This window comes from Pelodiscus sinensis, chromosome 13, assembly GCF_052426305.1.
Source record: "Pelodiscus sinensis isolate ZL-2025 chromosome 13, ASM5242630v1, whole genome shotgun sequence".
NCBI lineage: Eukaryota > Metazoa > Chordata > Testudines > Trionychidae > Pelodiscus > Pelodiscus sinensis.
Genome location: NC_143064.1, coordinates 3,314,285 through 3,341,692, shown reverse-complemented (window position 1 = coordinate 3,341,692; position 27,408 = coordinate 3,314,285). Strand labels below are relative to the sequence as shown.

At 57.8% G+C, this 27,408-nt stretch overlaps 2 protein-coding genes across 6 annotated transcripts in view; both read right to left on the bottom strand.

The window, feature by feature from the left end:
- The window catches only part of DOCK11 (dedicator of cytokinesis 11), a 130,488-nt gene extending 113,010 nt beyond the window's left edge, over positions 1 to 17,478 (bottom strand). For 3 of the 4 annotated variants that reach the window (XM_075941156.2, XM_089781793.1, XM_089781794.1), the window contains exon 1: positions 17,213 to 17,478. In XM_075941156.2, coding sequence (XP_075797271.1) covers positions 17,213 to 17,314 — 102 coding nt within the window. In that variant the 5' untranslated portion in view covers positions 17,315 to 17,478. The remainder of the gene's footprint in view (positions 1 to 17,212) is intronic. The other variant, XM_075941158.2, reaches the window with a different exon arrangement.
- An 8,240-nt stretch (positions 17,479 to 25,718) lies between these two features.
- Positions 25,719 to 27,408, bottom strand: part of WDR44 (WD repeat domain 44) — a 52,939-nt gene continuing 51,249 nt past the window's right edge. For both annotated transcript variants that reach the window (XM_075941166.2, XM_075941164.2), the window contains exon 20: positions 25,719 to 26,820. In XM_075941166.2, the coding sequence (XP_075797281.1) occupies positions 26,726 to 26,820 (95 nt within the window). In that variant the 3' untranslated portion in view covers positions 25,719 to 26,725. The remainder of the gene's footprint in view (positions 26,821 to 27,408) is intronic.

Here is a 27,408-nt window from a genome sequence, read left to right as displayed (position 1 = left end):
TCTAGAAGAGGGAACGGGGGATTCGGAGAGAGGGATCCTCTTGAAATAGGACCCCGCCAATCAGGGTTCCCCCTGTGAGCTGAGTGCTTGGGCGGCTGCCCAGGAGAGATTCAAATGCCACCCAGCAGATTGGCAAAGTGCCCACAGCCAGCTGCATGTGTTTCTACCAGTGGTGCACATCTGCTCATACCTGAGTGCACACAATAGCATTTATTCTGCACATGGCTGGGAAAAAAATCAAGGGAACATTGCATCCCTTCCTGATGTATATGCTCTAGATATTTTATGGACTCCCCCCCCCATCCCCGAAGCAGAGGGCAACGCTAACAGGCAAAAAGCATCTGTGGGCTGGCCCACCGACAGGTGGGGGCCAAAAGGGAACTTGCCTGAGGCCCAGGGCGCTCAGCCTCTGTCGCTGCTACTGGGGCAGTGATGGCTGGAGCTTTGGGCCCTTTAAATTGCCGCTGGAGCCCGCACTGTGTGCTCTGTGCAGCTCTGAGGGCTAGGGGAGGCGTGGAGAGCTGCCTGTCTTAAGCCCCACCCCTTCTCCAGAGGCCCCGCCCATTCTGGGAACATGGAGATACACCCCCTCACCTTGCCCAGGGGTCCGCGCAGGCGATCGCTCGCCGGCTGCCTTCTCTGTCCTCATCCCCAAAGGACGCCTGCCCAACACCTTCCAGAAACGCCTCACTCTGCCAGGCACAAACCAGAGCGACCAGCGAGGCCGCAGGGACGGCTGATCGCACCATCTGCAACCCGCTCACCCCCTGTCTGTCCTCGGGTTGCAAAGGGGCTCGGGGGCCTGGCTCTGTCTCGTAAATATGCCCCCTCCCCCCGTTTGCTGCGACGCGGCAGCTCCTTTCCCGGGCCTGCAGAAGAGCTTCTGTGCAGCTCGGAAGCGCGTCTCCCTCCCCAGCAGCTGTTGGTCCCACAGAGGACCTCCCCTCTCCTCCCCCTCCCCTCCCCGGCCCCCCGAAGCGCCCCATTTAACTACACTCAGTGGAACCCAAGCGGCCTAAGGACGTGATAAGTATCCGGGCAGCTGTGCAGAGCCGGGCCTCGTAAGCCAGGCAATTGTGGCTACCAAATCCCCTGCTCCCTGGGATTGCTCCATTCCTGTCCCCCCCAGCCCCAACCTCCAGAGAGCCCAGCGCACCAGGCTCCCCCCGAATCGGGACGGTGTGGAGCGGAGCGAAGGGCCCGTATTGATGCACAGACTCCTCCATACGGGCCGTGGTCCAGGCTCTCGATGAGGTGGCCGGGGCAGAGTGGCCCGGGGGGAGGGGAGGACAGGGGGAGGGGCTGCAGACAGCTCAGACCCACGTTAATTTCACTGTCACAGCAGCCACCTGTGGCCCCGCCGGCAGCAAAAACGTGGCTCTGGGGACCTGCCGCCTAAGCCAAGGGTCTCTGCCCTGTCACCGTGGGGGGGGGGGCTCTCCCCGCCAGCCAAAGCAGACACAGCCAGACGGCAACCGTGCCCTGCCGCCCCAGACCGGACACATCCCATCCCCGCAGTGTCAGCTCTGGGCCCCTCTCCGCCCTCCCCCAGCCGTGGCTCAGGCAGACGTAACCCCCCCCCGCCCGCCCAGTCCTTTTCTCCCACACGGGTCTGTCACCACTTGCTGCCTCCTTCTGGCCTACCCAGGGCCTGGGCCTGACCGCCTGTAGCCCGGCCGCCTGTAGCCCGTCCCTGCCTGTGGCGGTGCTGCACAACCCACCGGCAGCCGAGGGCCAAGCTTGGCAGGGTTGCCAACGCAGCCCCCCGCTCCCAGGCGGCCGGGTCAGTCTGCCCAGGCCCGGACGTTCCTGGGAAGCAGAGTTAACACAGCGTCTTCCCTGTTCTCTGCCGCGGCTGCTGGCCAGGGGGTGCGAGCGGCAGGACTGGCCAGAGGACGGAAAGTCCCTGCTTTGGGGGGAGGGGGCAGCTCCAAGGACAATGACGTGGTCAGGCAGCTGCAGCAGCACCAGCAGCCAGGGTCGATTATGGGAACAAACGCTGCAGCAGCAGCCCGGACAATATCCACCCAGCCCCCCTCACCCCCCCGCCCAGTGATCCCTGCCAGCCCCAGCCCAGAGCAACAGCAGCCAGCAGCCCTCCGATCCCGCAGACCACTTGGAAACATCCCCAGGGGTCCAGGCCGAAAGCCCCTTCAACAAGCTCAGGGTGGAGGGGAGTCGGGGCATTTTCACCCCCGCCTGACCCGTCCGGCAGCCCTGTTCCCAGCAGCTGAGCAGACCTCCCAGGGCAGGAACGTCCTGGGGAGCAGACTGGGAAGCAGCCCACAAGCTGCAGGTTGAAGCTCCCTCGTCCGGCTCTCCCTGGTCTGGCCACACCCACGGGCCGGCAGGATGTTAGATGGCCCCTTATCCTGGCTGTGGCAGAGTTTCCCGCGGTCCCATAAAGTCTGTTTAGAGCCCCCAGGCCCAGCTCTCAGTGCTCTGGGCTGTGATTTAGCTCCAATTCACCCCTCAACGTCTTCTCAGAGCCCAGCAGGCAGTGGAAGCGTTGGCGATGCTGCTAGACAACATTGAGCTCTCCGGGGCTGGCAAATTCTCTGGTTCGGGACCGGTCACGTCCCGAGGGTGCCGGACTGGAGCGGTTCAGCCTGTACCAGCCAGTGTTGCCTTGCTCAGAACCACCCCGCAAAGGGGATCCTAGACACTGGAGCTTTTCCCTTTCAGAGCACTGCCAGGGCTTGCTGGAGAGCACGTGGGCTCCCCGTACGGGGTCCGTACTCGGCCAGGTCGCTGACTTTCGGCTGCGTGCCCGGGAAACTGGCACAGCTGTGGGCCTTGGAGCTTAGGCACAGCCGCAGGGTTTTCCTGGTGGGGGGTTTTAAAAGCAGCTCGTCACTGCCATGAGCATGCCCCGCGGGTCAGAGACTCCAGGGTGCTTCCGCTGTGGGATTGATCCTGATCCTGCCCCTCATGTGCGGGGCTCCCGGCAGCAGGAGCCCCCCGCAGGTTCATTCTCGAAGGACATCACACTGGATCCCTCCCACGAGCCCGGGGCCCCGTGAAGCAGAACAACGTGCAAGAAAAATCGGGTTAAAGGTGGATTTTAGAGCACTGAGAAGTCAGCTGTTAAACCATAAGCCAGCCCCGAGGTACTGATAGTTGCGCCATGACCACCCCACCAGGGGAATCCCGGCTTTCACCGAAAAGTCCCTTTCTGGCCCTCACGTCTGCAGAGGATTTGACCAGATGTGACTTACAGACCCAAATAAGAACAATCCAAATGCATTTTAAAAAAATCTCCATGATTTTTGGGGCAGGGCTCAGGACTTCTGCACGTTTGGGGTTGGTAACAGTGACTCTCCGATGTGGCCATCTCAGACCAGCCATTCACAGGATCCCTTTTCTGGGACATGTTCTAAAGACCTAAACCCACTCCCACCCCTTTTCTTTCACACATACACTGCTGGGAGCAACACACTCCCATAATACAGGGACTAGGGGTCACCCAATGAAATTAACAGGTAGCAGGTTTAAAACAAACCAAAGGCAGCATTTCGTCATGCAGTGCATAGTCAACCTGTGGAACTCCTCGCCACATGGTATTGTGAAGACCAGGACTTTAACAGGGTTCAAAAAAAGAAAAAGCTAGATACATCCATGGAGTTCAGTCCATCAATGGCTCTGAGCCAGGATGGGTGGGAATGGTGTTCCTGGCCTCTGTGTGTCAGAGGCTGGAAATGGGCGACAGGGGAGGGGTCACGTGAGGATTCCCTGTTCTGTTCCCCCCTCCCCCGGGGCAGCTGGCATTGGCACTGTCGCTGGGCTAGATGGACCTTTGGACTGACCCAGCCTGGCTGCTCTTCTGTTCCACTCCAGGGGTGATGGAAAAGAGCCTCATGTTTACCCTGCAATTGGACCCCTGCGGCCTGCGCCAGCTGATTGGGGCTAAGGGCTGATTAACCGCGGTGCAGGCGTTCGAGCCTTGGCTGGACCATCCCCACTGCAATCCAAGGGCCCCTGGCCTGCGCCCTGCGAGCCCGAGCCAGCACGGACCAGCTGCGGGTTTTTAACGAGGTGCAGGCACGCCCAGAGAGGCTGGGCCTGCTCCGTGTGCAGCCCTGGTGGCACAAAAGGACTGTCCGACAGGGCAGCCGAGAGCCACACCGGGCCCCTAAGCAAGGTGGGGGGGGGGGGACATGCTCCCAGAAGTGGTGAGGCAGCGAATGCACCACAGCAGCTCCCCCGTCTTAATGCTGCCTGGAATGCACCGCGTGGCACTCGGACAGTGATTTAAAGGTCCCAGGTGGGCAGGCCTGCTGGCAGTCACTGTCGCCTGGGCAGGGCTCGGGAGCTGCACTGGGCGGACCCGGACAGCCCCGGAGTAAGAGGAGGGCAGGCGCTATGCTGCCAGAAGCATTGCCAGGGGCTGGGCAGCACAGCTCCGCAGCAGCGGTGGGGAGGACAGCAACAGGTGCAGCTGCCTCCGATCAGCATCCCGCTGGCTGGGACGGTGGGAAAACCCGCCCAGAGTTCAGCGAGCAGAAAGGCCGTCCCGGGAGACACCGGGGGCGGCTCTGAAATCAAGATTTGTTTCCATTTAAACCCGGGTTGATTTTGTCATTTACATGACAAGGAATAATTCTTGTAAAATGATCAATCACCCAGAGACTTCCTCTTTTAAAAAAACCTGTGAAATGAAACCGGGATTCAACACAAAGTATCTCAGGGCCCCAACCTCTTATAATCTCCTAACAGTTAAAATAAATATGCAGAATCCACGACTATATTTGAGTTAACTTGGAGTTCAACAACTTTTGCTTATTCAAAGACAAAACTGGGGAGGGGGGGATCTAACTTTTGACGTCCAGTTTTATAAATATGGCGCAACAGGGCAGGTACTGGACTGAGGGCTGGTGATGCTTAATGAAAATAGATTTATCCTGACAAATCCTGAGCACAAAGTTAGCTGTCTAGCCAACAAGCAATAGAGCATTTGCCACCTGCTAAAACGGACACTTAATAAGAAACAATATTAAGCGCTGCTACTGCTTAAATACACACGCATGGTGACGGGGACCCTGCCAGGTAGCCAGAAGCGGCCTGAGGAGTCTATTGAATTGCAAACCAACCTGTTTGAATGTTTCCATCAAGCAACGAGACTGCAGCTTTCCTTAGTGAATAAGCGACGTTCAATCGCTCCCCACTGGAGGAAGCGGGTTTGCCCAGGAACGCTCCGGTACTACGTCAATCTCTCTCTCTTGGTCTCCAAGGCCACAGGACTCCCCGCTGTGTCTAGGTTCCAGACCCCACCGCGGCCCCTCTCACACGATGTCACCGAGGTTTCCCGCTTGGTCACTTAAGTTACGGTTTCAATGGCTGCCAGAAATAATTTCCCTGCAGCTGCCCCGCAGGCCGCGCCGCGGACAGAGAGTGACGCGCTCTTGTGGCGGGTGCCCCGTGGAGCCGGTCTGGGAACGAGCCCCGACTCCGCCGAGCGGGAGCAGAACGGGGCTTCGGCGGCTGCCTGACCTCAGCGGCTGAGCCGAGCGGCAGCGGGCGCGTGGGGGTGGCCCAGGCAGAGCCCGAGCGAGGGTTCCCGGCAGGGCTGTCCGAGGGGACGCCAGGCCACAAAGCGACTCTGGAGAAGAGAGGGGGGAAGCGGGAAACCCGGGGTCGCAGGGCTTCACCTGCAGTGCTCCCGCCTGGCTCTGCGGCCCCGGCCTTCGCCCCCAAACTTCAGAAAGAGCGCTCCACTGGAAACCGCAAAGCCGCACGAATGGCAGAGGGGCCGATCCTACGGCTCTCCTCCGTAGTGCCTCCCAAAGAATCTCTCCTCCTGCCTCCCACACAATCCACCGGCCGATGGGGGCCGGCTGAGGAGCAGAGCGGATCGTTCAGGCCTGGCCTGTAACCAGAGCGGATCCCCCCGTGGAGACATAAATGGCAGCCACTGTGCATCTACCCCGTGCAGCCTTGCACACAATCAGTCTTCACTCCAGTTCCAAGCAGGGCTAAGCTCCTTCCCTGCAAATAACCTCTTGCCCGTCTACACTAGCAGCTGGGCTCTCTGCGCCGTGCACCTCTGCGAAGCCCCGGCATTCACACTCTCAGCATCCTGAGCCTGGCTTCAAGTCAGGAGCTTTAGAAGAGCACGCGTAGGGCTCTCTCTGTTTCCCTTGTGGTTTGGGGGCTCTCCCCCACAAGCCGGGGCCGCCCTGGTTTGGAAATGCACGCAGCGAGTCTCACCCAATCCCCAGACTCCGGGAGCTGGGGCTTTAAGGCCAACACCAGATAACGAGGGACTCAAGCTACACCGGCGAAGCTGTGAGCTGGGCAATGGGAATTCAAACACTCGTGTGCACGGAGGTGCACTAGTGAAAAGGATCGCACAAGTGCAACGGTGAACCAGGCGGAGGTTAGGTCTGAGCTGCCATCGCTACACAGGGCAGGCACCCTGCTATGGAACGTGCAAACCCGAGCCAGACAAGGCCACGGTTTTCAACACGTATCCAAGAGGACGTGGAACCTCACGCTGTCCCGCCACCCCCGACCTTACTCCCGTTACCCTCACCCTCTTGTCGACCCCACTGGCTTGTTCTCCCAGGCCTGCTTGCGTGTTTGTGCTGCACGTGGCACGACGCAGCTCAGATCCTACCCGGGTCACTGGCCACCGTGGCATTCCACAGAATAGCGAACAGTTGCTAGGGCATCCTCTGCCCTCGGACCGGCGCCTGGCAGCCCGGTGCGGCCCCTCCCAGGCGAGATCCAAACGGAGCTGTGCAGCTTGGACACATCGGCCCTGGTGAGAACGGAGCCCCGGCGCTTTGGAGCCAGGAGGAATGTAAACAAAACGCTGTTTGATTTTCTCCTCGGGAACCAGCGGGCCCAGGATTAGAAATTGGCAGGCGGCGGCTTGTTTCCGTGGGACTCAGGGATCTGCCAGAGCTCACTTCTCAGCCTGGTTTTGTACACGCAGAAGGGAAATGAAAATGAATAAGAGTTGGAGCACTCTGCGCGCGCCTCTGTCTCCGGCCCCCGACGCGCTACGGACGTCCATGACGCCTCAGCGTCCATTGATTGGAATTGACATTTGGCATCTCGCGCCGAAGCAGCAGGACCCCGGACAACAAAACAATCAACGACACATCGACCCGCCGCGTGCTGACAGACCAACCCCGTTTCTCCACCGGGCCACGCCCCCGGCACGGAAGCTCTTCGAAGGGGCCGAACGCCCCGGGAGGTAGGGAGACGATACCGACCTACCGGGCAGCTGTGCCAACCGAAGCAGGGCGCAGCGAAGTGACTTCCCAGCGTTATACACAAGTCTGAGGCAGATGCCGGGAAATCGACAGACCCCTCGGGTTGGCTCAATCACGCCTAAGAGCCACCCAACCGCAGCACAAGAGTCCCAGAAGCACTGGCAGCGTACCCGGCCTCAGGAAGCTGCACGTGCCAGCTGCGGCTTGGCCTGCCCAGCCTGAATTAACCCAGGTGCAGGTGGAAAAGTAGTTGCAACAATGGTCCTCTCTTTTCTGTCCCCACCGGGCGCTTGTGAACATCCCGTCCGGGGCTGGCCCGCGAGGCTCCAATCTGAACAAACTCCGCCTGAAAGGTGCGAACTGCAAAGGGAAGTACTCGGGGCCAGGACACGATGAAGCGTAGGGTGAACGCACCACGGTGCAGGAGGAGATGCACGGGTGGGGCAGTAACGAGGCAGAGGACTGCTCTGAGTCAAGTACCCATGCCTCGTTTTCCCACTCTTGTTCACAGGAGCCAGGTCAGGCCCGGTGATGGGACGTCCACCCCTGATGGAGCTAAGGTCGTTCAGAATCACAGATGGAACTGGAAGGGACATCGGTACTGGTCCATGCACCTCGCTGGCTGCTCCTGGGGCAGGCCTGACCAACAAGCTGAAAGATGAAAGACAGGAGCAGCTGGACGTGTGGAAAGCCTGGAAGTCGAGGGCAGAAAGAGGCTGCGAGGAAGGAGCCTGTTTTCACCTCCTCACCACAACTCCCTGCAGGGGGGTTCCTAAGAGGCTGGAGAGAGGCTGTTCTCTGTGGTGGCAGATGACAGAAGGAGGAGCAATGGGCTCAAGTTACAGTGGGGGAGGTCTGGGTTGGAGATGAGGAAAAACTATTCCTGGGTTCCCTAGGGAGGGGGTGGAATCTCCATCCCTAGAGGTGTTTAAGTCCCGGCTTGACCAAGCCCTGGCTGGGCTGATTGAGTTGGGTGGGTCCTGCCTTGGGCAGGGGGCTGGACTTGGTGCCTCCTGTGGTCTCTTCCAGCCCCGGGATTCTGAGTCTAAGAGCTGGGCCAACAGCGCTTGGTCCTTTGTGTCTCCGTTTCCGCAGCTCTCCCGAGGGGATCAGAACGCTGCCCTGCCCTCCGGGCGCGGTGTGGACCGATCCTCGTGCAACACGGTGAAAAAGGAAAGTCCTATTACAAGACAGGGAGGGTCCTACTAAATTCACAACCACGAACGCACGCCACAGATGGAGCAACCTGGTCTGGAAATCTGGCCCTTTCCAGCTGTGACTAGGCTATGTGGCTTTCACAGGGGAGACGGGTGTTTCTCAAATGGAGGATCCTGACCCAAAAGGGAATTGCTGGGGGGAGGTCGCAAGGTTATTGTCGAGGGGATGGAGGAATTGCCACCATTATTTCGGCGCCGCCTTCAGAGCTGGGCGGTTGGGGAAAGGGGTCTGCGGGCAGGGCGCCCAGCTCTCAAGGTATCGCCGCTGCCGGCAGCGGCACAGACGTCAGAGTGGCAATACCTCACCTTGCGCCCCTCCGCCTGCGCCGATACGGACAGCGGCTCTTTCGGAGCTGGGGGGCCGGCCGGAGACATCCCTCCCCTCCCGCCCAAGGCAGCGGCGCCGCCAGCAGCAGTGTAGAAACACGCCCCCCGCCCACAATAACCCTGTGACCCCACCACGCCTCCAGGGGTGGGAATTCCCGTGATGACATCACCAGCCCCGCTCAGCTGTCAACGGCTGAAATCACGACACTGATCATCGGTTAAGTCCTTTGACTGTGAAACTGACCAACAGCCCGTGACTGCGGCAGGGCCCTCACTGATTCATTCTCGGTTTGCTTCCGACTGTCACCACATTCTGCCGGCTCTTTAAGCACAGCCCATGATCCTCAGCATCTAGCTGCGCCTTCGCGTCGCGGGGCAGGCTCCTCCCGAGCCCCTCGGCACGCCTGCCCCACCCGACCGCGCACCGACGTCTGCCGCGATTACGACCTTTCCCCGCTTGCTCCGGATTTCTCATTTTCCCGGGGACTCCCAGCCCGCTCCTGCTGCCACTGATCGGAGTTTTGTCATCGACCTCTATGGCACCACGTCAGGGGCTTAACTCGCCAACGGAATTGGCTTTAACGGGCTGGAAAACGGTGAGCGACTTGGGCTCCTGAAGACACCGAATGCAGCGGAGGGACAGTTACTGCAGGGATCCCGCCGTGGCCAGCTGTGGTTCAGCAGGCCACACGGAGAGAGAGATCGCCGCCTGCTACTCGCTCGTTCAGCTCGCTCGCTATTGACACGCCTGCGAAGGAGTCTCCCTCCGGAAGCTGCATCCCCCCAGGTCTAGCGAGCTCCACCGGATGACGTTTCTGACACACACAGAGGCAGGGCTGGGGGCTGCTCACTGCCAGAGGACTCCTCGCCGCTTTTGCAGCTTCAGCCTCACACGGCCACCCCTCTGATCACTGTTCTGCCTTGTTTTATGGCACCCAAATGGTGCCTGGAGGGGACGTTCTGTTGTTTTCGGTTCGCCTCTCGGTCGGTGTCGTCGCTGCGATGGGCTGCGGGATTGGGCCCCCGTAGGGAGCGCCTGAGAGCGCCTGTCTGCCAAGGAACCAGCCTGCCGAGGGCCTAAGCCCCTGTGATTAACTAACGCCCGGGGGTTCGTAAACTAACCAAAACCATCACAACTCAGAGGGTGCGGCCGGGGCGGGGCAGCGAGGCAGGCGAGCGAGCGTGGAACCTGCCTGGCTGGATTGAGGCTCAGAGCGGCCCCGGCCTGGCCACGAACTGGTGTGTGTGACAGACCAGGAGTGCAAACCTGCACCCCTTGAAATCGCCGGGCGTTTGCCAGGCCTGGCAGCGTGGCCAAGATCTCACCCATCCCCCACACCAAACTGACGAGGGCCAGGCTTTGCCGCCCGCCTCTCTCGGAGTAACGCCGGGCTCCAGGGGCGACCCCGTGGCCTGCCGGGGGCCCCTCGCAGGAGAAGGCGCGCGGGGGCCCTCGTGCCAGGACACAGGCTGAGGAGGAGAGGCCAAGGGCTGACTCCTGCCCCGCGCCCCGAGGAGAAGGGGGGCGTCGGCTCAGCCCGTGGACCAACGCGGGGCCGTTGGTGGAATCCTGCCAGGGCTGGAGCGTGCTCAGACCCACCTGCTGCTCTGAGCCGTGGCAGCTTTCCCAGCGTTTCCCTCAAAGCCAAACGCGCCGCTCCGTGAGCTCGCCGGGCTGCCAACGGCCCCCTCGGGACACGGCTTGGCACCAGGGTGAGACGCTTCTGGACAGCGACCAAGGGTGAATGGCTTCCAGCCCCTGGCTTAACCTGGCCCCTCGTGCTCTGGAGACCGCGGGAGCAGACTCGCAGGCCTGCCTGGGATCGGCTGCCTTTTCAGAAAGCGGGGGAGGCTGTTGGCCTGCTCTGGCCGCCCTGCACGTCCTACGTCAGAGACACAAGCCAGCGCTCCCTTTCCACCGGGCTCCCGGCTGAGTCTCTTCTCAGCTCCCGCTGGTGTCGAGTCTCCCCCTTTCCCTGCCTCAGTCGCTCTTCTCCTGCTTTGGTTCGGCTGGAAACTAAGCCACACGCACCAACGTGGCCCACTCGGCCTCCCTTTGGCTTTCTGCCAGTTCTCTAGGGGCCAGGGGTCAGGCAGCGCCTCTCCATCAGCCTCAGAACACCCGAGGGGGGAGATGCCTTAGTGTAACACGGCAAAAGCAGCAGAGATGTTCACATCCCGGAAGCACTACGTGTGAGCGTGCATGCACGCCTGTGCACGACCACCCAAGCGTGCGCAGGAAAGCACGGCCCCAGACTCCGAGAAGGCGGCTGGCTGAAGTTTCTGATGGTGCAGGTGCAGCTGTGGGCTTTCAGCGAAGAGGCTGAATTACCTCCCTGACCTAGTTACTTTGCCAGTCCTTAAGACAACACGTTTCACTCCTTACGATAACGTCCGCTCCTCCTGCGGAGCGAGGAATCACCCGGAGGGTTGTGGAATCTCCATCGCTGGGGAGTTTTAACAGCAGGTTTGACAGATACCTGTCGGGGGGGCCAGATAGCCCTTCGCCTGCCGTGCGGGCGGGGACAGGACTCAACGACCTCTCAACCTCCCTTCCAGTTTGACGATCCCACGACGTCAACGACAGAAAAGTTGGCCTAACTCTGAATTCAAACGGCCGCCACTGGCTATTTTGGCCACCACCGGGGAAATTGCTTCTATTCGACCCCACATTCCTACGTTCCTGATCTACCTGCTTCCATGCACTTGGCTTCCGCTTCCCCCTCCGGGGCCAGCAGCTTTGGAAGGCAAGAAACATGCTTCCGAAGCAGCCACCTGCTCGACATCCTGCAGCGGGAGCAGCTCTGCTCCTTCGGATGCCATCAGGCCTCGCCAGGGCACCGGGCAGCAGGAACCTGGCGCCACGGCGCTGGAATCGCGCTGGGCTGCCTCGCACGGCGGGATCGACTGCCCGGGTGCAGCCCGTTTGCTTTCCTGCCTGTGCCAGACGTGGCATTTGGGAGCCTACGCCGCCTGGGGATTTTTACGGCATTAAACTACGCGGGAGGCTCTTTCCATGAGTCCCGGGGGAAGCAGAGACTCGCGGGAGCCAAAGGGGGGGAGGCGCACTGCCACGGCCAGCAAGCACCGAGCTGCAGGCCACGCGGGGCCAGCCTGAGCCACGGCTCCCTACGCCACCGCGCCGCCAGCAGCAACACCCAAACTCTACCGTTCTCCCAGGCTTCCTGCTGTGCTCTCTAGGCCACAAGGGTCCGTGGATCCGTCGGCAGGGACTCCCCCATTACACCTGGGCGTGAAGCGGGAGATCAGACGGCAGCATCTTACCCTGAGGGCCCCCCAAGAGTCACTCTGCAGCCCTTGGAACCACGGAGCCCTTGGAACCACGGAGCTCTCCGAGTCCTGTTCTCGGAGCAGCCCGACGGCCATCGTGCGCCGCAGCCGGCCGCTCACCGCCCTCCCTCTCTATTTCAATAGCCACTTTGTTTAGCTGCTCTCCTGCCAAGCCGGCAGCTGCTCACGTACGACCCGGCAGCCCCGGGGAACAGAGGAGCCTGCAACCGACCCCATCTGCCCCTGCAGCGGCGTGGGAAACCTCAAGCCTGCAGCAGGAACGAAAATCCCTGCGCAGTGTCCAGGGCTCTTTGGGTTTGTGCTCAAGGATTCTCGACGGCTTCCCCGAGCCTCCCTCTCACGCCGCCGCTCACAGCCGGTTTCCTCTCCTGGGAGGGGAGGGATGCGGAGAAGCCAGGCTGACGGATCCCACGGTGGGCTAAGGGCCGGAGGAGGCGCAACGGTGCGGGTTGAGAGCTCCGTTCCACCTTTCCTGGCGAGGAACGCCCAGGCTGGGCCGCAAGCAGCCCTTACGCCGCTAGAGACAGGGATGACAACCAATGGCCCCGCTAATCGTTTCCACCCATGTGCGGAATAATGTGACATGCACCAAGGCAGGTGCGGATGTGCACCACCAGCAGAAACACAAACCTCCCTCTGCGAATCAGCCAGGTGGCATTTGAATCTCTCCTGAGCGGCCGCCCAGCTTCAAGGGAACACGGGGACACCCCATTTCACAGCACAAGTAGAATCCACTTTGGGGGCCCAATCTAGTGTCTAGTCAAAAGGGCAAAATCCCTTACTTGCCCCCCAGACTAGAGCTACTAGCATATTGCACGTGGAGGAGCCCCGGGCTGCAGCAGCAGGATCCAGAGCACTGGATCGTGCCTCCACCCCGAGCGAGCTGTGGGAGGAGGCTGGTGCAGCTTCCCACAGACACGGGGACACAGCTGACGGCAGGGGCCCAGAGCTCACTGGCTGTAGAACAGCAGGAGTCCCACACAAACCAAAAGCCACCAGGCTGAGAATCGCCCGCCGAGCTCAGCTTCACGGGAAACCCGACAGCGGGAACTAAGCCGCCGTAAGGCCCAGTCATGCCGGGAACGCGGCCAGTGCTGTTTAATCAGCCCCCAGGACCCGCCCGCAGCCCGTCGAGCTGGAGCAGCCCCGCAGTAACACCAGGCCGTTCCCCCGCAGCTCAAAGCGCCGGGGCCTTGAGGCAGACGCTGGCGTGTCAAGCGATGTGCACAGGCCACGGTACAAAGACACGGCGCCCCGCTCTGGAGGCAGATGCGGCTCTTCCTGGCGCGCCCTCTGGGCAGAGAAACTTAACTCAAAGGCTCAGTGAGTTTCCTATTGCTGGGCCCATCTGAGCTCCCTGAAGACTCCCGTCCACTTCCGTGGACAATCGGCCAAGTGCCTACGTAGGACTGTCCCTTACGGAGCCAGAGGGAGGGTCATGAGAGTACGAGAGGGGGAGCCAGGATAGTCTGTGTCCTCAACAACAACAACGGGGTGTCCCGTGGCCCCTTGGGTGTCAGCTGTCACCGGCCAAGCGGGTTCCCGCCCACGAAAGCTGATGCCCTGAGAAATCTGTTTGTCTGCAGGGGGCCACAGGACGCCTGGCTGTTTTTAGGGGAAGGCTAAGGCGGATGGGGAGACGCTCCCAGCTGCTTAGACCAGTGAGGGCAGGCAGGGATTCTGAGACCGGATCACACACGTCCCGGCAGCCGGCGGAAGAGGCGTCGCTCAGCTGTGCGGTGGGCAGCACGGATCTCCACGGCGCGCTCTGGCAGGCTGAACCTGCCCTCCTGCCTGCGCACTGCCCGGCACTGCTGGCGCCGGCCACAAGCCATGGAGGTTTTCACTCCGTGGGCACCAGGCTGACCCCGGCGCGGTTCGGAGCAGCCATACAGGTGGCTGGGACAGGCCAGTTCCTAGGGGCAGGGGTCGATGTGCCGAGCTCCTCCGCTCCCCTGGCACTGGGCTGCCAGCCTCGGGCCCAGGCAGTGAGGTGCCCGACGGCCCCGGGAAGAGGGCGGCGCGGGGAAGCAGGCACTGCCCTGGCCATGCTGGAGTTACTCCGTGCCCAAGACAGCAGCGCTCAGAGCTGCCATCGCTGCGCCTGGCATGGCTGCTGAGCGCCCGGCCAGGGCAGGAACCGCCCGCACTGTGCTTTGCCTTTGCAACCCGCTGGGGGCAGCCCCCCGGGAGGTTTTGTGGCCCCCCCGCGGGATGACTCTCCTGCCTCCTCAGCGCCCTGCAGGCCACCCCCGCGCCGTGTCCGATCCGGCCACTCCTCCCCCTGGACGCCCAGGGCACAGCCCCTCCCAGGCTCGGTGGTATCTGGCAGAGGGGGGATACTCTAGCCCCTGCCCCCGCTCCCGGCCGGAACCAGAGCACAAGGTCCCAGGGGGAAGGTGGCTGCCGACAGCCGACCCGGGGCGGAGCAGCATCAACGGACACACGGTTTGCTCCACTGGCAGGAGCTGGGGGCTCTGCGGAGACTGCATGGTCCAAGCCGTGGAATCGCCCCGCCTGCCCCCGGCTCTGGGCTGTGCACACCCAGCCACCAATGGGCACCGGAGCACACGCGTGTTCACGCCACGGACAGAGGAGAGCGTGTGGGGGGCACACAAAGAACATGCCAGATGGGGGCAGAGCGGCCCCGGCTCAGGGACTTGGGTTTCCTCCCAGCCAGCGTCTGCTTGGTCCGCAAGTCCCCGAGCGCAGGGGCCGTGTCCCTATCGGGCCCTCAGGTGCCCAGCAGACCCGGGCCGGGAGCGAGCATCACAAGTGGAAGGAGAAAGGGGCCAGCCGCTCCAACGCAGCGTCGTGCGCACTGCCAGAGAAACAGCGCGAGCCGAGCCGGCCGAGACCCAGGTGATCTGGGGAAACGCCCTGGCCGCGTGGCGGGGAACGAGGCTCCGTTATTCGAATGCCCCCGTCGGGCCTTCAGAGCGGAGCGTCAGGCAAGAAAGCCGTCCCATTAAGAGATCCGAATCTCGGCCGCCTTCCTTTTCAAAGGTTTGTCTCCAAGTCCTCAGGTCTGCCAGAGACGCCGGCTGCCAGGTCAGGGCTGGGAGGGACAATCGGCCCTGGAAAGCGCCTGCATGAACCGTGCGTGTGTGGCCGGATGTTGGTGCGGGTAATAGGCTGCCCCGCGCAAGGCCACAGCTCGCTGCCTCCTAAGGCCATTCAGCAGGGGAGAGGGCAGCAAAGCCAACGCAGGCCCCGGGGAGCTGGGATCTGATCCTAACGTCAAATGCCGGCTCGGCCCCGGCCCCGCGGCCGACGTTCGCTCCCCGGCCTCCATACGGAACGGGGACGTTCACGCCGCGCGCCCCGTCCATGCCCGGCCCAGGGCAGCCAGCTGGCTCCGGAGATGCGTGTGCAGCCCCCTGCCGAGAACTGAGCCCGGCCCCCCTGAGCGGCTGGTAGCCAGGACTCCCAGGGTCTGTCCCAGCCGGTGGAGTGGGGAGAGCTGGGATGGGCGGCGCAAAGCCAGAACTCCCGGGTCCTCCCCTGGCTCAGGGAGGGGAAGGGCTGTAGCGGGCAGGAGCTGGGATTCTTGGGTTCGCCCAGCGGGGCTGGAGGCACAAACACAGAGTCCCCTGGAAAGTATTTAGCACTAGAGCCCCAAAGGGCAGCACCCCCGACCAGCTCCCTCCCAGCAACCTCCATCCCGAGGGATAAAGACCCTCGACCCACACCCGGCCCTGCCCCCCCAGCATCACCCGGCAGAAGGACACAAACAGCCCTGCCTGAGCCATGTGCAGAGCCGGGTGACTGACACCGGGACGAGCCCGCGCCGCACGCTGGGGCAGCAGGGGGCCCCCATTGAGGTCTGGGTGCACTGAGGCAACATCCAAGGCCCCCATCGGGGAGCGGGACCCCGCTGCACCAGGCTCTGCCCCCCGGAGCGCCCAGGCAGGGTGCGGCTGACACCCTGGAGGGATCCGCAGAGGGACGCGGGTGTCAACGGGCGGCTGGACGGTGGGGAGGGCGATGGGCGCGGGTGTTGGGAGGAGAGGAGGGTCAGACGGCTCAACGGCCTGATGCCCGAGCTCTCTGGCCACGCGGTGCAAGAAACCCGACTGGGAGATCACGGCCCATCCCCGCTGGGCTCAGAACCTAGACAGGCAAGGTGGGGGCACAGAGCCCCAGGCCTGCCTCACCAGAGGTTTCTCCCACCTTCCTCTAAGCACCGGCCCAGTCTAAGAGGGACGCTGGGCTGGCTGGCCTGGGCCCCGGTCCGACCCGGTCTGTCCGTTCCCGGGCGAGACGTGGGGACAAGAGGGGGCGCGGCAGGAAAGGACCGAGATCAGCAGCCAGTCCGGAGCCATCTGCCCACGTGCCACACAAGCCCCCCCAAAACCTCCCCTGCCCCACGGCGGCAAAGAAACACCCTTCACCCCGCGCAGCAGCTCGTCCCAGGCTCAGCCCCGCGCTCCGCCACTGGATGGCAAAGGCCGAGCTCTGCCCGGGACCCCACCGCCAGCTCCGCGGGCTCGGCCGAGTGCCCAGGGCACCCCGCTCCTGGCTCTGGGCCCGGGGCAGCACAAGGCTGGGATCCCGGGGGAGCAGGGACCCACCCGGCAGGGGAACCCAACTGTGAGAGCCGGGGCACGCCTGGCTCCGGGCCGAGGGCAACCAGGGCGGCTCGCTAAGCGGATCACGGCGCCCGCAGCAGGAAGCGCCAGTTCCCCTCCCGCCCGGCGCTGTCAGAGCGGCCGAGCGGGGCGCGGCTCTTCCCCTCCCATCACACCCGCGGGGAGCCGCCCACGTGCCGGGGAGGGGCTCCCCGAACAGCCCCCGCTGCGGGGCCAGCGCCGGGCATCCCCGGGAGGGGCTGGGGCAGCGCCCGAGCAGCAGGCTAGGTCCCCCCAGCCCAGTAGGGCGCCCCCTGCCCGTGCGCCCCGGCCGCGCCCTCGGCCTCTGCCCGTGCGCCCTGGGCGCGCCCCGTGCGCCCCCGGCCTCTCCCCGTGCGCCCTGGGCGCGCCCCGTGCGCCCCCGGCCTCTCCCCGTGCGCCCTGGGCGCGCCCCGTGCGCCCCCGGCCTCGCCCCGTGCGCCCTGGGCGCGCCCCGTGCGCCCCCGGCCTCTCCCCGTGCGCCCTGCGCCTCCCCACGCGCCCCGCCCGGGCGCCCCGCGCTCACCAGCAGCAGCGAGCTGCGCACCGCCTCCGAGACGCTCTGCCGGAGCTCGGCCGCCGTGCCCGGCTTGCTGAGCCGCTTGGTGAATTTCCGCACCTCGGCCATGGTGCGCGGCTCGGCCCCGCAGGCTCCCCCCAGCCCTGCGCTCCCGCCGCCGGCCCCGCCCCGGCACGGGCGGGGGCGGGGTCACGAGGGAGGCGGGGAGGGGGCGAGCTCCGCAGCCGGGCAGGAGACGCCCCCTTGCCCCGGCCCGGGGGCGGGCAGGGGGGGCGGGCGCCCCGGGCGGAGATGCTGGCGGAGCGGCTGGGGCCGGTGCCAGCCCCCTTGTTCCTGGTCCTGTCCCGTCTCCGGAGCAGCGGGGATGCTGCGCGGCCCAGCCCCAGCTCGCTCCTCCCCTGCGCCTGGCCGGGCCTTTGTCCCTCCCTGGGGCGGGCTGGGCTTCCCGGCCCCAGCCGCTCGGAGCAGGGGCGCCGGGAGGGGGAGGAGGAGAGCGGGCTCCTGTGCTCAAGAGCCTCCCCGGCCTGTCTCTAGGGCACCTGCCGTGGGGCTGTACCCCTGGGAGTCCCGGGCCCCCTCGAATGTTGCCCATCCCTGTGCGGAATAAATGTTACGTGCGCAGGCTGCAGCCTTGCTAATCAGCCGGGTGGCAGGGAACCCTGGTCCCAAAACGGGGGGGGGCCTAAGCCCGGCTAGCCCCTCCCCCACGGGGCAGCTCTCCCCATTCAGCCGCAAGGGGTCCTTAGGAGATTCCTGGGGCAGGCCCCCGGGGGTAGGAGCAGGACATCTGCTCACAGCCCTGCTGGTGCAACCCGGCTCACACATGGGGGGGAGGCTGGGTTTGATTTCCTGCTAAGGGGGAAAGTAGCAGAGTCACACCGAGCCTGGCAGCAGCTGCCCTATGGAAACAGCCCCCACTTTCCCCCATGCTTCTGGGCTACCTCCAGCGCTGCCCTTCGGCGCGGGGTCATACAAGGTCACACTGAGCCCCAGGCTGCTTTAGAGGAAGGGCCAGGGACCTAATTCTGGCCGGATCAATAACCAGACCAAACCACCCGCTTCTTGCCCAACCCGGCCAGCTGCCAGAGAGTCACTAGACTGAGCCAACCAGACAATGCCCCAGAGTCTGCTGCATATTCCAGATGGCTGTTCGGCTCCACACCAAGGCTACGTCTACACCGGCATGATTTTCCTGAAATAGTTATAAGTATTTCCGGAAAAAGCACGTCTACATTGGCAGGATGCTTTTCTGGAAAAGCACTTTTTCCGGAAAAGCGTCCGTGGCCAATGTAGACGCGCTTTTCCGCAAAAAAGTCCTGATCGTCATTTTCGCTATCGGGGCTTTTTTGCGGAAAAGAAATCTGTGCTGTCTATACTGGCCCTTTTCCGGAACAGTTTTCCGGAAAAGGACTTTTGCCCGAATGGGAGCAGCATAGTTTTTCCAGAAAAGCACTGATGATTTTACAGTAGATCGTTAGTGCTTTTCCGGAAATTCAAGGGGCCAGTGTAGACAGCTGGCAAGTTATTCCAGAAAAGTGGCTGATTTTCCGGAATAAGTGGCCAGTGTAGACACAGCCCAAGCGTTTCCATCAGCCCCTCACTGCAGCTACTGAATTAGGATGAGTCGCAGGGGGTAGCTGTGTTACCCTTACTCCCTTCTTTCCATATGCCCGTGAGTCAGTCTCTCTCTATATATATCCCTACCTGTGATTCCCACTCTATGCATCTGATGAAGTGTTTTTTACCGACAAAAATTTGTGCTCAAATAAATCTGTAGGGGACACAGCCAGCCCACTTGATTAGCCTCATGAACATGGGTCCTACAATTGACAGGTATTTCTGCTGCTGTTGGAGCTCTTGGTTTTATCATCTCCACTCCAATTCATCTGAGGAAATGGGTTTTGCTCATGCTTCTGGATATTTTGGTGAGTCTCTAAGGTGCCACAGGACTCCTCACTGGTTTTAAATCAGGATGGTGATGGAACGCAGCTGTGGGAACGCAGGTTCCCGGGCCACAGGGAACAGTGACTTGAACACGCTGTTACAGAGCTCTCTCATCAGATGCCACCAGCTTGCTCAACTCACCCCATCTGAGCCCTGGTAGAACTCTCTAAAGTGCTGCACTTGCTTATTACATTCAGCCAGTGGCTCCAAAAGCTGCTTCCGGTGACAGAGCTGGTTGGCAGTGAAACCACCGGCCTAGAGCAGAACAACATGTGTCGTGTAACCACAATGCTTTGGGAATATGGGCTATTGTCCAGTTTGGTTGGTAGGCCACACACAAAAGTAGGGGAAAGACTCCTTGTGAGCGCCCTGCAATACTGTGCTGCTCCCCATTGTTCTAGGTTTGTGTATTGTGTTACGCAGAGGTGACAGTAAGCGGGGACACGCTGGTGCGCAGCTCTGGCAAGAGCCGGCTGAGCAGCAGCAAAAGCCAGCAGGGAGCTATTTAAAGAGCTAGCAGGGACCCAGGCTGTAATAGAACAGAACCAGTTAGAAATTGGGACTGGCACCTCAGGTGTTGTGGGTTGTGACTGTAAAAGTGTAATTGATCCCCGGAGAAGAGTTGGGCTGGTGGCATGTCTTAAACATTTGTATTTTTTTACCAAGCTGGGTTGATTTTAATATTTATAGTTTGTTGTGTTGTGGCCTAGAGCTAAGACTCTACGTATCTGTAATTAGTGAAAGCATATAAATATCCACACTAAATAGTGGCTTTGCTATAATTGCACTGTAAGAGCTCACATGATTGATGCAATACTGTTATTTAAACAACTCAAGAGGACTTTCTCTGGTACTGGATTCAGATAACCAGCCCCTCGAGGTTCTAGGGAGTTATTTAGATTAACTGTAGAGGTCAAAAGTGCAGCCAGTATGTTTAAAATTATTTCAATCAGTACTTGTGATTTTTCAAGCACAGCTGCCCATTCCCTTTCGGCTTTGAAGCGGTTTGTTACGTCATAGTAAAAGTTGCTGTTCTGGGCCTGGAGCCTCTGGGAGGCGTGTCGAGGCAGGCGGCTGTTTGCTGATTCTCCAAGAGATGGCACGTGCAGCTCAGGCACACAGGGAGGTAGTTCGGTGGCCTGTTGGCAGAGGAGGCAGTTACTCACCTGGAGCAGTAACTGACCAGGGCTGATTGTTCATGTGGCGTCTTGGCTCATGCCGGTGGTGCTGCCGTAGATCTCTCCGGCACTGCCTGTGCCATGCAGGAGTTTGGCTTGTGTTTGCCCCCAGACTGCCTACCTCCCCCGCTGCAAAGGGTGCCGGGGATTCCTGGTGCATCAGAGGAACTCGCTCTCGGCATGGCCGGGCCCCTGGGACGCCTTGCTTGTCAACGGGTCTCTGCTGAGCTGGTTCCCCTCCTGGCTTTCTTGGAGGAGCGAGAACTTCTCGTTCTCAACGCCAACGTGGCCGGAGAGTCCCTGGTGAAGGGCTCTGCTCTGGGGCGAGAAGCTGACGGAAGCGGCTTCCCCCTGCGACCACGTCGCTCTCCAGACTGGCTGTAGCTGTGACGTTGCTGCAGGGAGTGCACTTTTGGGATCCTCGCAACTCACCCATGCAACAGACGCAGGCTGAGTGGCCGCCAGGGATCGGCCTCGCCTCCTTGCACAAGGAGCAACTTGTGAACCCTGGTGCGCCAGGCGTTTATTTTAAAACGGAACAAACAAAAGAGGTCGTTTTACTTAAAGGGGAACAAAAAGATGCAGCCCATCGAAACGGTGAAAACCTGGTGCGAGTTACGTCGGGCTCTTTTTCCTAGGTGGTTTTGGACACAGCTGCGGAGGCTCCTTGTAAGGCTGAGGCCGGTTGAGGGGGAAGCGAAGCAGCCGAGTTGTGCGGCCACGGGTCCAGCCACCAGCAAGACGGCTCCGGAGCACACGTGGGGTTGTCGGACGCTACCCCAACAATCTGACCCATGGCACCGGGCTGCCCTCACCTGCGGAGCAGGGCACCGAGTGGGCCGCACCTCTCCAAGGAGAAATGGCCTTTGCTTTTTAACCTCCTCAGATGTAGAAATTATTGAGGGGGGGATGGCGAACGTCTGGCTGGCAAATCTTCAGCATTGAAAATTCTTCCAGCAGCAAACGCACCGACTCCTTGGCAAAAATCGAATGGGTGCTTAGCACCCAGCTTCCCGCCTCCTGCCCCACAGTGCCCTGCAATCAGCTGTTCAGTGGCATGCAGGAGACCGTGGAGCGGAGCAGGACTGGGGTGCACTGGAGGGAGGGGGCAGAACTGGGGGGGATGAGGCAGGGCCTTGGAGAAAGGAGGCCAGGCATGGAGCTGGGCAGGGGTGGCCCCTTAGTGCTCATGCTTAACAAATACCAGGATGGCTCCCGCCTGGAGTGGGGCTGCCGGGCGCCAGAGTCTGTACCTGGCCTGCCCATGTGCTTCCTGGAGGACCCCGAACACCCCCCCCCCCCAACTGCCAGATGAGTTTATTCCTGAAAAATCCCTGAAACTACCAACTCTACAGCCCAGCACCTATTTGGGGAGCAGCTGCCTGGCGCGAGCAAGGTCCTACCCGCACAATTGTCGTCACAGCAGATCCCAGCACAAATGGAGAAGTTACATTTTGGTGAGGAACGGGATGGGCTGCAAGTCTCAGTAGCAGCAGGGGTGCAAGCTAAGGCCATGCAGAAGCCCCAAGTTGTGTGTAACAAATCTAAAGCTCCTTCCCTGCCTAGCAAGCAATCTAACCCTTGGCTCCAGTAATATGAAGCCTGGCAAAGCAGCTTCATTAGAGTCCGGGCACTGAGCGCCATCTGCTGGAAACAAGGATTGTATCTCCAGGATTCTCTGTCCCTACCGCTGGTTACCAGCTGTATAAAACAAATTAGCTAGTCCCACCAGCTCCTGGAATGATTCTCTGTGTTGGAGCAAACCTAATCAGTGCATAATTTTTTACAAAGCTTTGTGAAACTTGCCAAATAATTTAGTTATTCAACCTTCTGCAGTAAAGTTAGATGGTCAAATATCTCACTGTGCTGTTTCTTGAAGTTTCTCTACTAAATTATGCTCAGATTCCCACCACCTTATACAGAGCATCAGTGTTCACAAAATACACCTTCTAAAGCTTGAGCACACAAGCTACTAGTAATTTTGTCTGGCTCTGAACCCCACCTCTGAATCTCATTTAAAGAGATGCTCAAGAGACACACCGTCAGTCTGTTTTCCTTCTACAAGGCACACACATCAAAAGACACATGGATAGCCCTTTGGTGCCTCCAGCCCATGGATCCAATTTCACTTGGGTCTTTCCCTGTATTTAATAGATTGCTGCTTAGATACACAAATGCCAAATTAAAATGTGTTTAGTGTACGAGTCGGTCTCAACTGGAAATTGTCTGTTAGTGCTTTGTTCATTGCTAGATACTGCAAAAGGAGCCAAATAATTGAAGATGGCTGTAACCAGTGATTTTTATGAAGGAGTATTGAATACTTTAGTGAATCGCGGAGCACGCCAAACTTAAATGTCTTCAGCAGCTGAAGAAAAAAATGTTTTATTCATCAAATTCCAGAGGGGAGGTTTTCACTACAACCCAAACACGTGAAAATCCATCCTCCAGGTCTTTAAGGAAAGATGGGAGACTTACAGGGTTAGGTGTGAGGTGGCTTGTGCACAACAGCTTTGGCTCTCAGGCGTGAGAATAAGTAACTTGTAAGGAATCAATTCCTCGCTTCTTGCTCACTGGTGGGATTGTACATGCAAAGGTCAGCGATTGTACTGATGACTTGTACTTGCAAGAAGCCATTTCACCTCAGCTGCTGGACTGTGGTAGACTGAAAATTAATTTCCCCTAAACTGCAGCATGTGTTTTTTTTTTAAACCAATTATAGGAAATGAAGTTCTCTAAGTAGATGTTTAAAAATAAAGTTAGCTACAGTTTCAGGTAGGAGCTGTTCAACAGAGCTGGTTGGGAATTTTCTGATTAATGGGTTTTTTGGTCAAAAATGAGGATTTGTCTAAACAAACTGGTGGTGAGAAAAGGTCAGTTTTCTCAAATCTCCTGATTAAAATATTTCAAAACATTTTAAAAATGAAACTGGCATGTTGAGACTCTTTCAAAACATGGTTGTGTTTTGAAATGTTAATTAACATGTACAAATACGGTTGCATTTAAAAAACTATCAAAATGGCAACAAGCTGATTTTTCATTTGACCCAATCTGATTTTTGGGGGGGGGGGGGGGGGGGGGGTTTCCAGCATGTGAATGTTTTCAGGATACTGGTTTTCCCCTCTGATTCAGGACAAGAACAGTTTTCAAAATGTCAAAAACTCTTGCAGGACACGAATTTGTTTCCTGCTCAGTCTAGTCTTTGAGCAATACTGACACACGGACTGAAGTAGCACCTCGCCCTTGTTTCACTTACCTGTAAAGACTAGAGTCAGCCTTTGACTAGACGGGGTTTTGCTTGCAGCTCAGCGGAAGGTACATGAACGAGCGCCCCCACATGGACCATTCCTCCCCTGGGGTCCAATAAAGCCACTTGAATTAGAACCTGCAGCAACGTAGCAAGGACAGGCTCCCTAAGAGACCTTGTTGATGGTGCCTTCTTACTCCTAGGGTGATCACAGCTAAGTAACACGCTGGATGGCGCACAGCACAACAGCGAGAAGCGAGACAGTGGATTTTTGGTATTCATGTACAGGTTGGACCTCTCTAGACCGGCATCCTCGGGACCTGACCAGTGCTGAGTGAGAGAATTTGCCGAATCACAGGAGGTCGATATGGTCTAGTGGCATTACCAACACTGCCGCTGCTTACTGGGCTCTGAGAAGCCATTTAGGGGGTAAATTGGAGCTAAACAGCAGCACAGAACAGAGCCAGAACTGGTGGCTGGAAACAAACTTTATGGGACCACAGGAAACGTAGCCACAAACATAGTAAGTGGACATCCGGCGAACTGAAATCCTGCCGGCCCATGGGTGTGGCGAAATCAGAGTGCGCTGGATTAGAGGGGTTCAACCCATACTGCCAAAACACACAAGCTATGAAAAGAATCTTCTGGAATCAGATGCTTTGTCTGTTCTAACATTAAAGCGCAGTCGTGGTAGCACTCAAGTGGAAGTGTGGCCACAGCAGGAGCACAGAGAGAGAGTTCTCCCCGTGCGCTATGTAAACCACCTCCAGCAGGGGCGTTCCTACCAGCGCTGGGAGCCCGTTTACACTGGCGCTTTGCAGCTTTACAATTTCACACCCGAGCCAGAAAGTTGTAGGACAGTCAAGTGGCACGTAGACTTAGCCTATGCGGTGACAGATTCACAAAATCCAGGATCTAGCTCCAGGAAGCAAACTGGTCTAGTATAAGACAGTGGCTACGTCTAGACTGTCATGATTTTCCGCAAATGCTTTTAAAGGAAAAGTTTTTCCATTAAAAGCATTTGCGGAAAAGAGAGTCTAGATTGGCAGGGACGCTTTTCCGCAAAAGTACTTTTTGCAGAAAAGCGTCCGTGCCAATCTAGACGCGGTTTTGCGCAAGAAAGTCCCGATCGCCATTTTCACCACTGGGGCTTTTTTGCGCACAACAGTTCTTAGTTGTCTACACTGGCCCTCTTGTGCAAAAACATTTCTGGAAAAGGGCTTTTGCCCAAACGGGAACGTCACAGCATTTGCGCAAGAAGCACTGATTTCAGACAGTAGAAGGTCAGTGCTTTTGTGCAAAATCAAGCGGCCAGTGTAGACAGCTGGCAAGTTTTTGCGCAAAAGCAGCCGCTTTTGTGGAAAAACTTGCCAGTCTAGACGCAGCCAGTGTGTATTCACCCTCTTCATTTCATCACAAACCGTGCTTTTCTTCATGTTCTTCAGGTTTCTACTCCAATGAGTGAGACACTGCAGTGGCAAAGAACAGAATACATAAACCTACTAAGAACATCCGAATTGCAGGTGGTTGTCAGCTGCTCTACATTACCCAAGGCAGGCCTATCCCAAGTGACAGGGTCTTGAAGGTGAACCAGATATTCCATAGCACGACTCCCATATTAGCATTTACTAATCCGAGTGTCAGAGGCAGGGATTTCTTTACTCTGGTTCTTTTCAACTATCCGTTTTCTTGCTTACGACACTTCCTCCGATATTAACTCCACTCCCGCTGGGATCACACTCATCTCTCAGCCCCAGCAGCGGCAAAGCAGAAATAAGAAATCAGAGCAACGAAAGTTTGCCTAACTTTGCTTTTCTTCGTGGCTTTCCCATTTCTTTCCCTATGCTGCTACCAACGTCAAGACTTCCTGCATTTCTCAGAAGAGATTTGCGTGTGTAGTATCATGCAGTAATGCCAGCGTCTCCACCTAATTAATACCCACTCCCAGTCCCCTACTGCTTCTTTCAAGAAAACTGAAATTATTTTAAAATCAGGTAAGGAAAACCAACAGGGACAGTGAAGTGGTCAAGAGAACAACAGTATGGGGGGGGGGGAGAGGGGGAAAAAACCCACACCAAACAAACACTGATCTGAGAAAAAAACAATTAGAGCAAAGAAGCAAACATAAAAAACATCTGAACATGAATGATATTTTCCAAGTATCTGTGACAATTTTTAATGATACATCCTTGTTCTCTGAAACAATTTTAACCATCAATAACGTTTCAAGGATTATATTGCCCAGAAAGTTATTTCATTGGTCCATTATATGAATATTTACAAAGGCTTTCAAATCAGTAGCTCTCAACAACTAGACAACTGAAACCTTGTTTAAACTGCAATGCTTAAAAAAAATATGTAAACAGTTTATTTTACATTGTTGTAAAATATAAGAATTGGTTCTAATGCAGCTTAATTTATTTTTAGGTGAGCATAGCACGGTGCTCGTGAATAAGGAATGAGAGAATTCTTTATATAGAAATATTGTGCTCCAGTGTGCAAAATATATATATATACACATATATAGAAAGGAATCGAAATCCACAATTAAAAGACAACAAAAATTTTCACATGTCCTGAAAGTTGACAAATTTATAAAAACATTTAACACATGGTTGCTGACCCATCAGAAACTTGCATAACTTAGATATTCTGAACCATAACGACCACAAATTCAAAATAGATTACCTCCCTTAGAAATGGAACTTTGTGCAAAGAGATTGCATTTTCTTTTCAAGCTAGACCATTTAACATTTTTTTAATTTATTTTCCCCTCTCCCAGCAAGTGGCATAAGCACCACTAAATAAATTAACTCTTGATATATGTTCAATTTAGTACATGTAACCCAAAAGGCACACACATGTGTGAATATATTAACATGTTGTCATGCAGAAATCTGTGCATGTTCACAATTATGTAGCAAAGTAATGGTAGTTAGAAAACAGAGCCTATTTGTTTGGCTAAGTTAGTCTTACACATTCCCGTCTATTCTACAAGCCCGGCTGTTAACAGAGTGAGACTGCTTCCCAAGAGGGCTGATGAGTAGCTTTAAAATAATGATTTAAAACTAAATCAGCCTGTGATGCTATTACATTAGATACTTTGCTTCGGTCCATGTCCTCTATGGAATTTTACTTGCAGGGTACAAAGAGTTAAGATACATTTTTCTTTTTGTTGCTGAAGACTTTGATTGCTCCAGTGAAGTCAGCAGATAAAAGTACTTCTGTGTGGTCTGTCTTCAAAGCACCTTAGGGAAGAGAAAGTATTTAGTTGATTTAAAAGAGAAGTGCTTCTTGAAAGAAAGCTCCCAGTGCAGTTTTCAGCTGAAGAGCAGGTACAACAGACTGTGCCCTCTCCATAAGCCCCATTTGTTAGTCAGCAGTTGCCTCTTATTTGCCAAGATCATAGGCTGCCTTTGGGTTTTGTATAGCACCTATAGAATCACAGAACACTAGAGCTGGAAGGGACCTCGAGAGGTCAAATCCAAACCCTGCCCTCACGGCAGGACCAAGCACCTTCTAGACCATCCCTGACAGGTGTGTGTGTTTAACCTGCTCTTAAATATCTCCAGGGATGGAGATTCCACAACCTCCCTGGGCAATTTATTCCAGTGTTTCACCACCCTGACAGTTAGAAAATTTTTCCTAATGTCCAACCTAAACCTCCCTTGCTGCAGTTTAAGCCCATTGCTGCTTGTTCTATCCTCAGAGGCCAAGGAAAACAATTTCCCCCCTCCTCCTTGTGACACCCTTTTAGATACCTGAAAACCGTAATCATGTCCCCTCTCAGTCTTCTCTTTTCCAAACAAAACAAGCCCAATTCTTTCAGCCTTGCC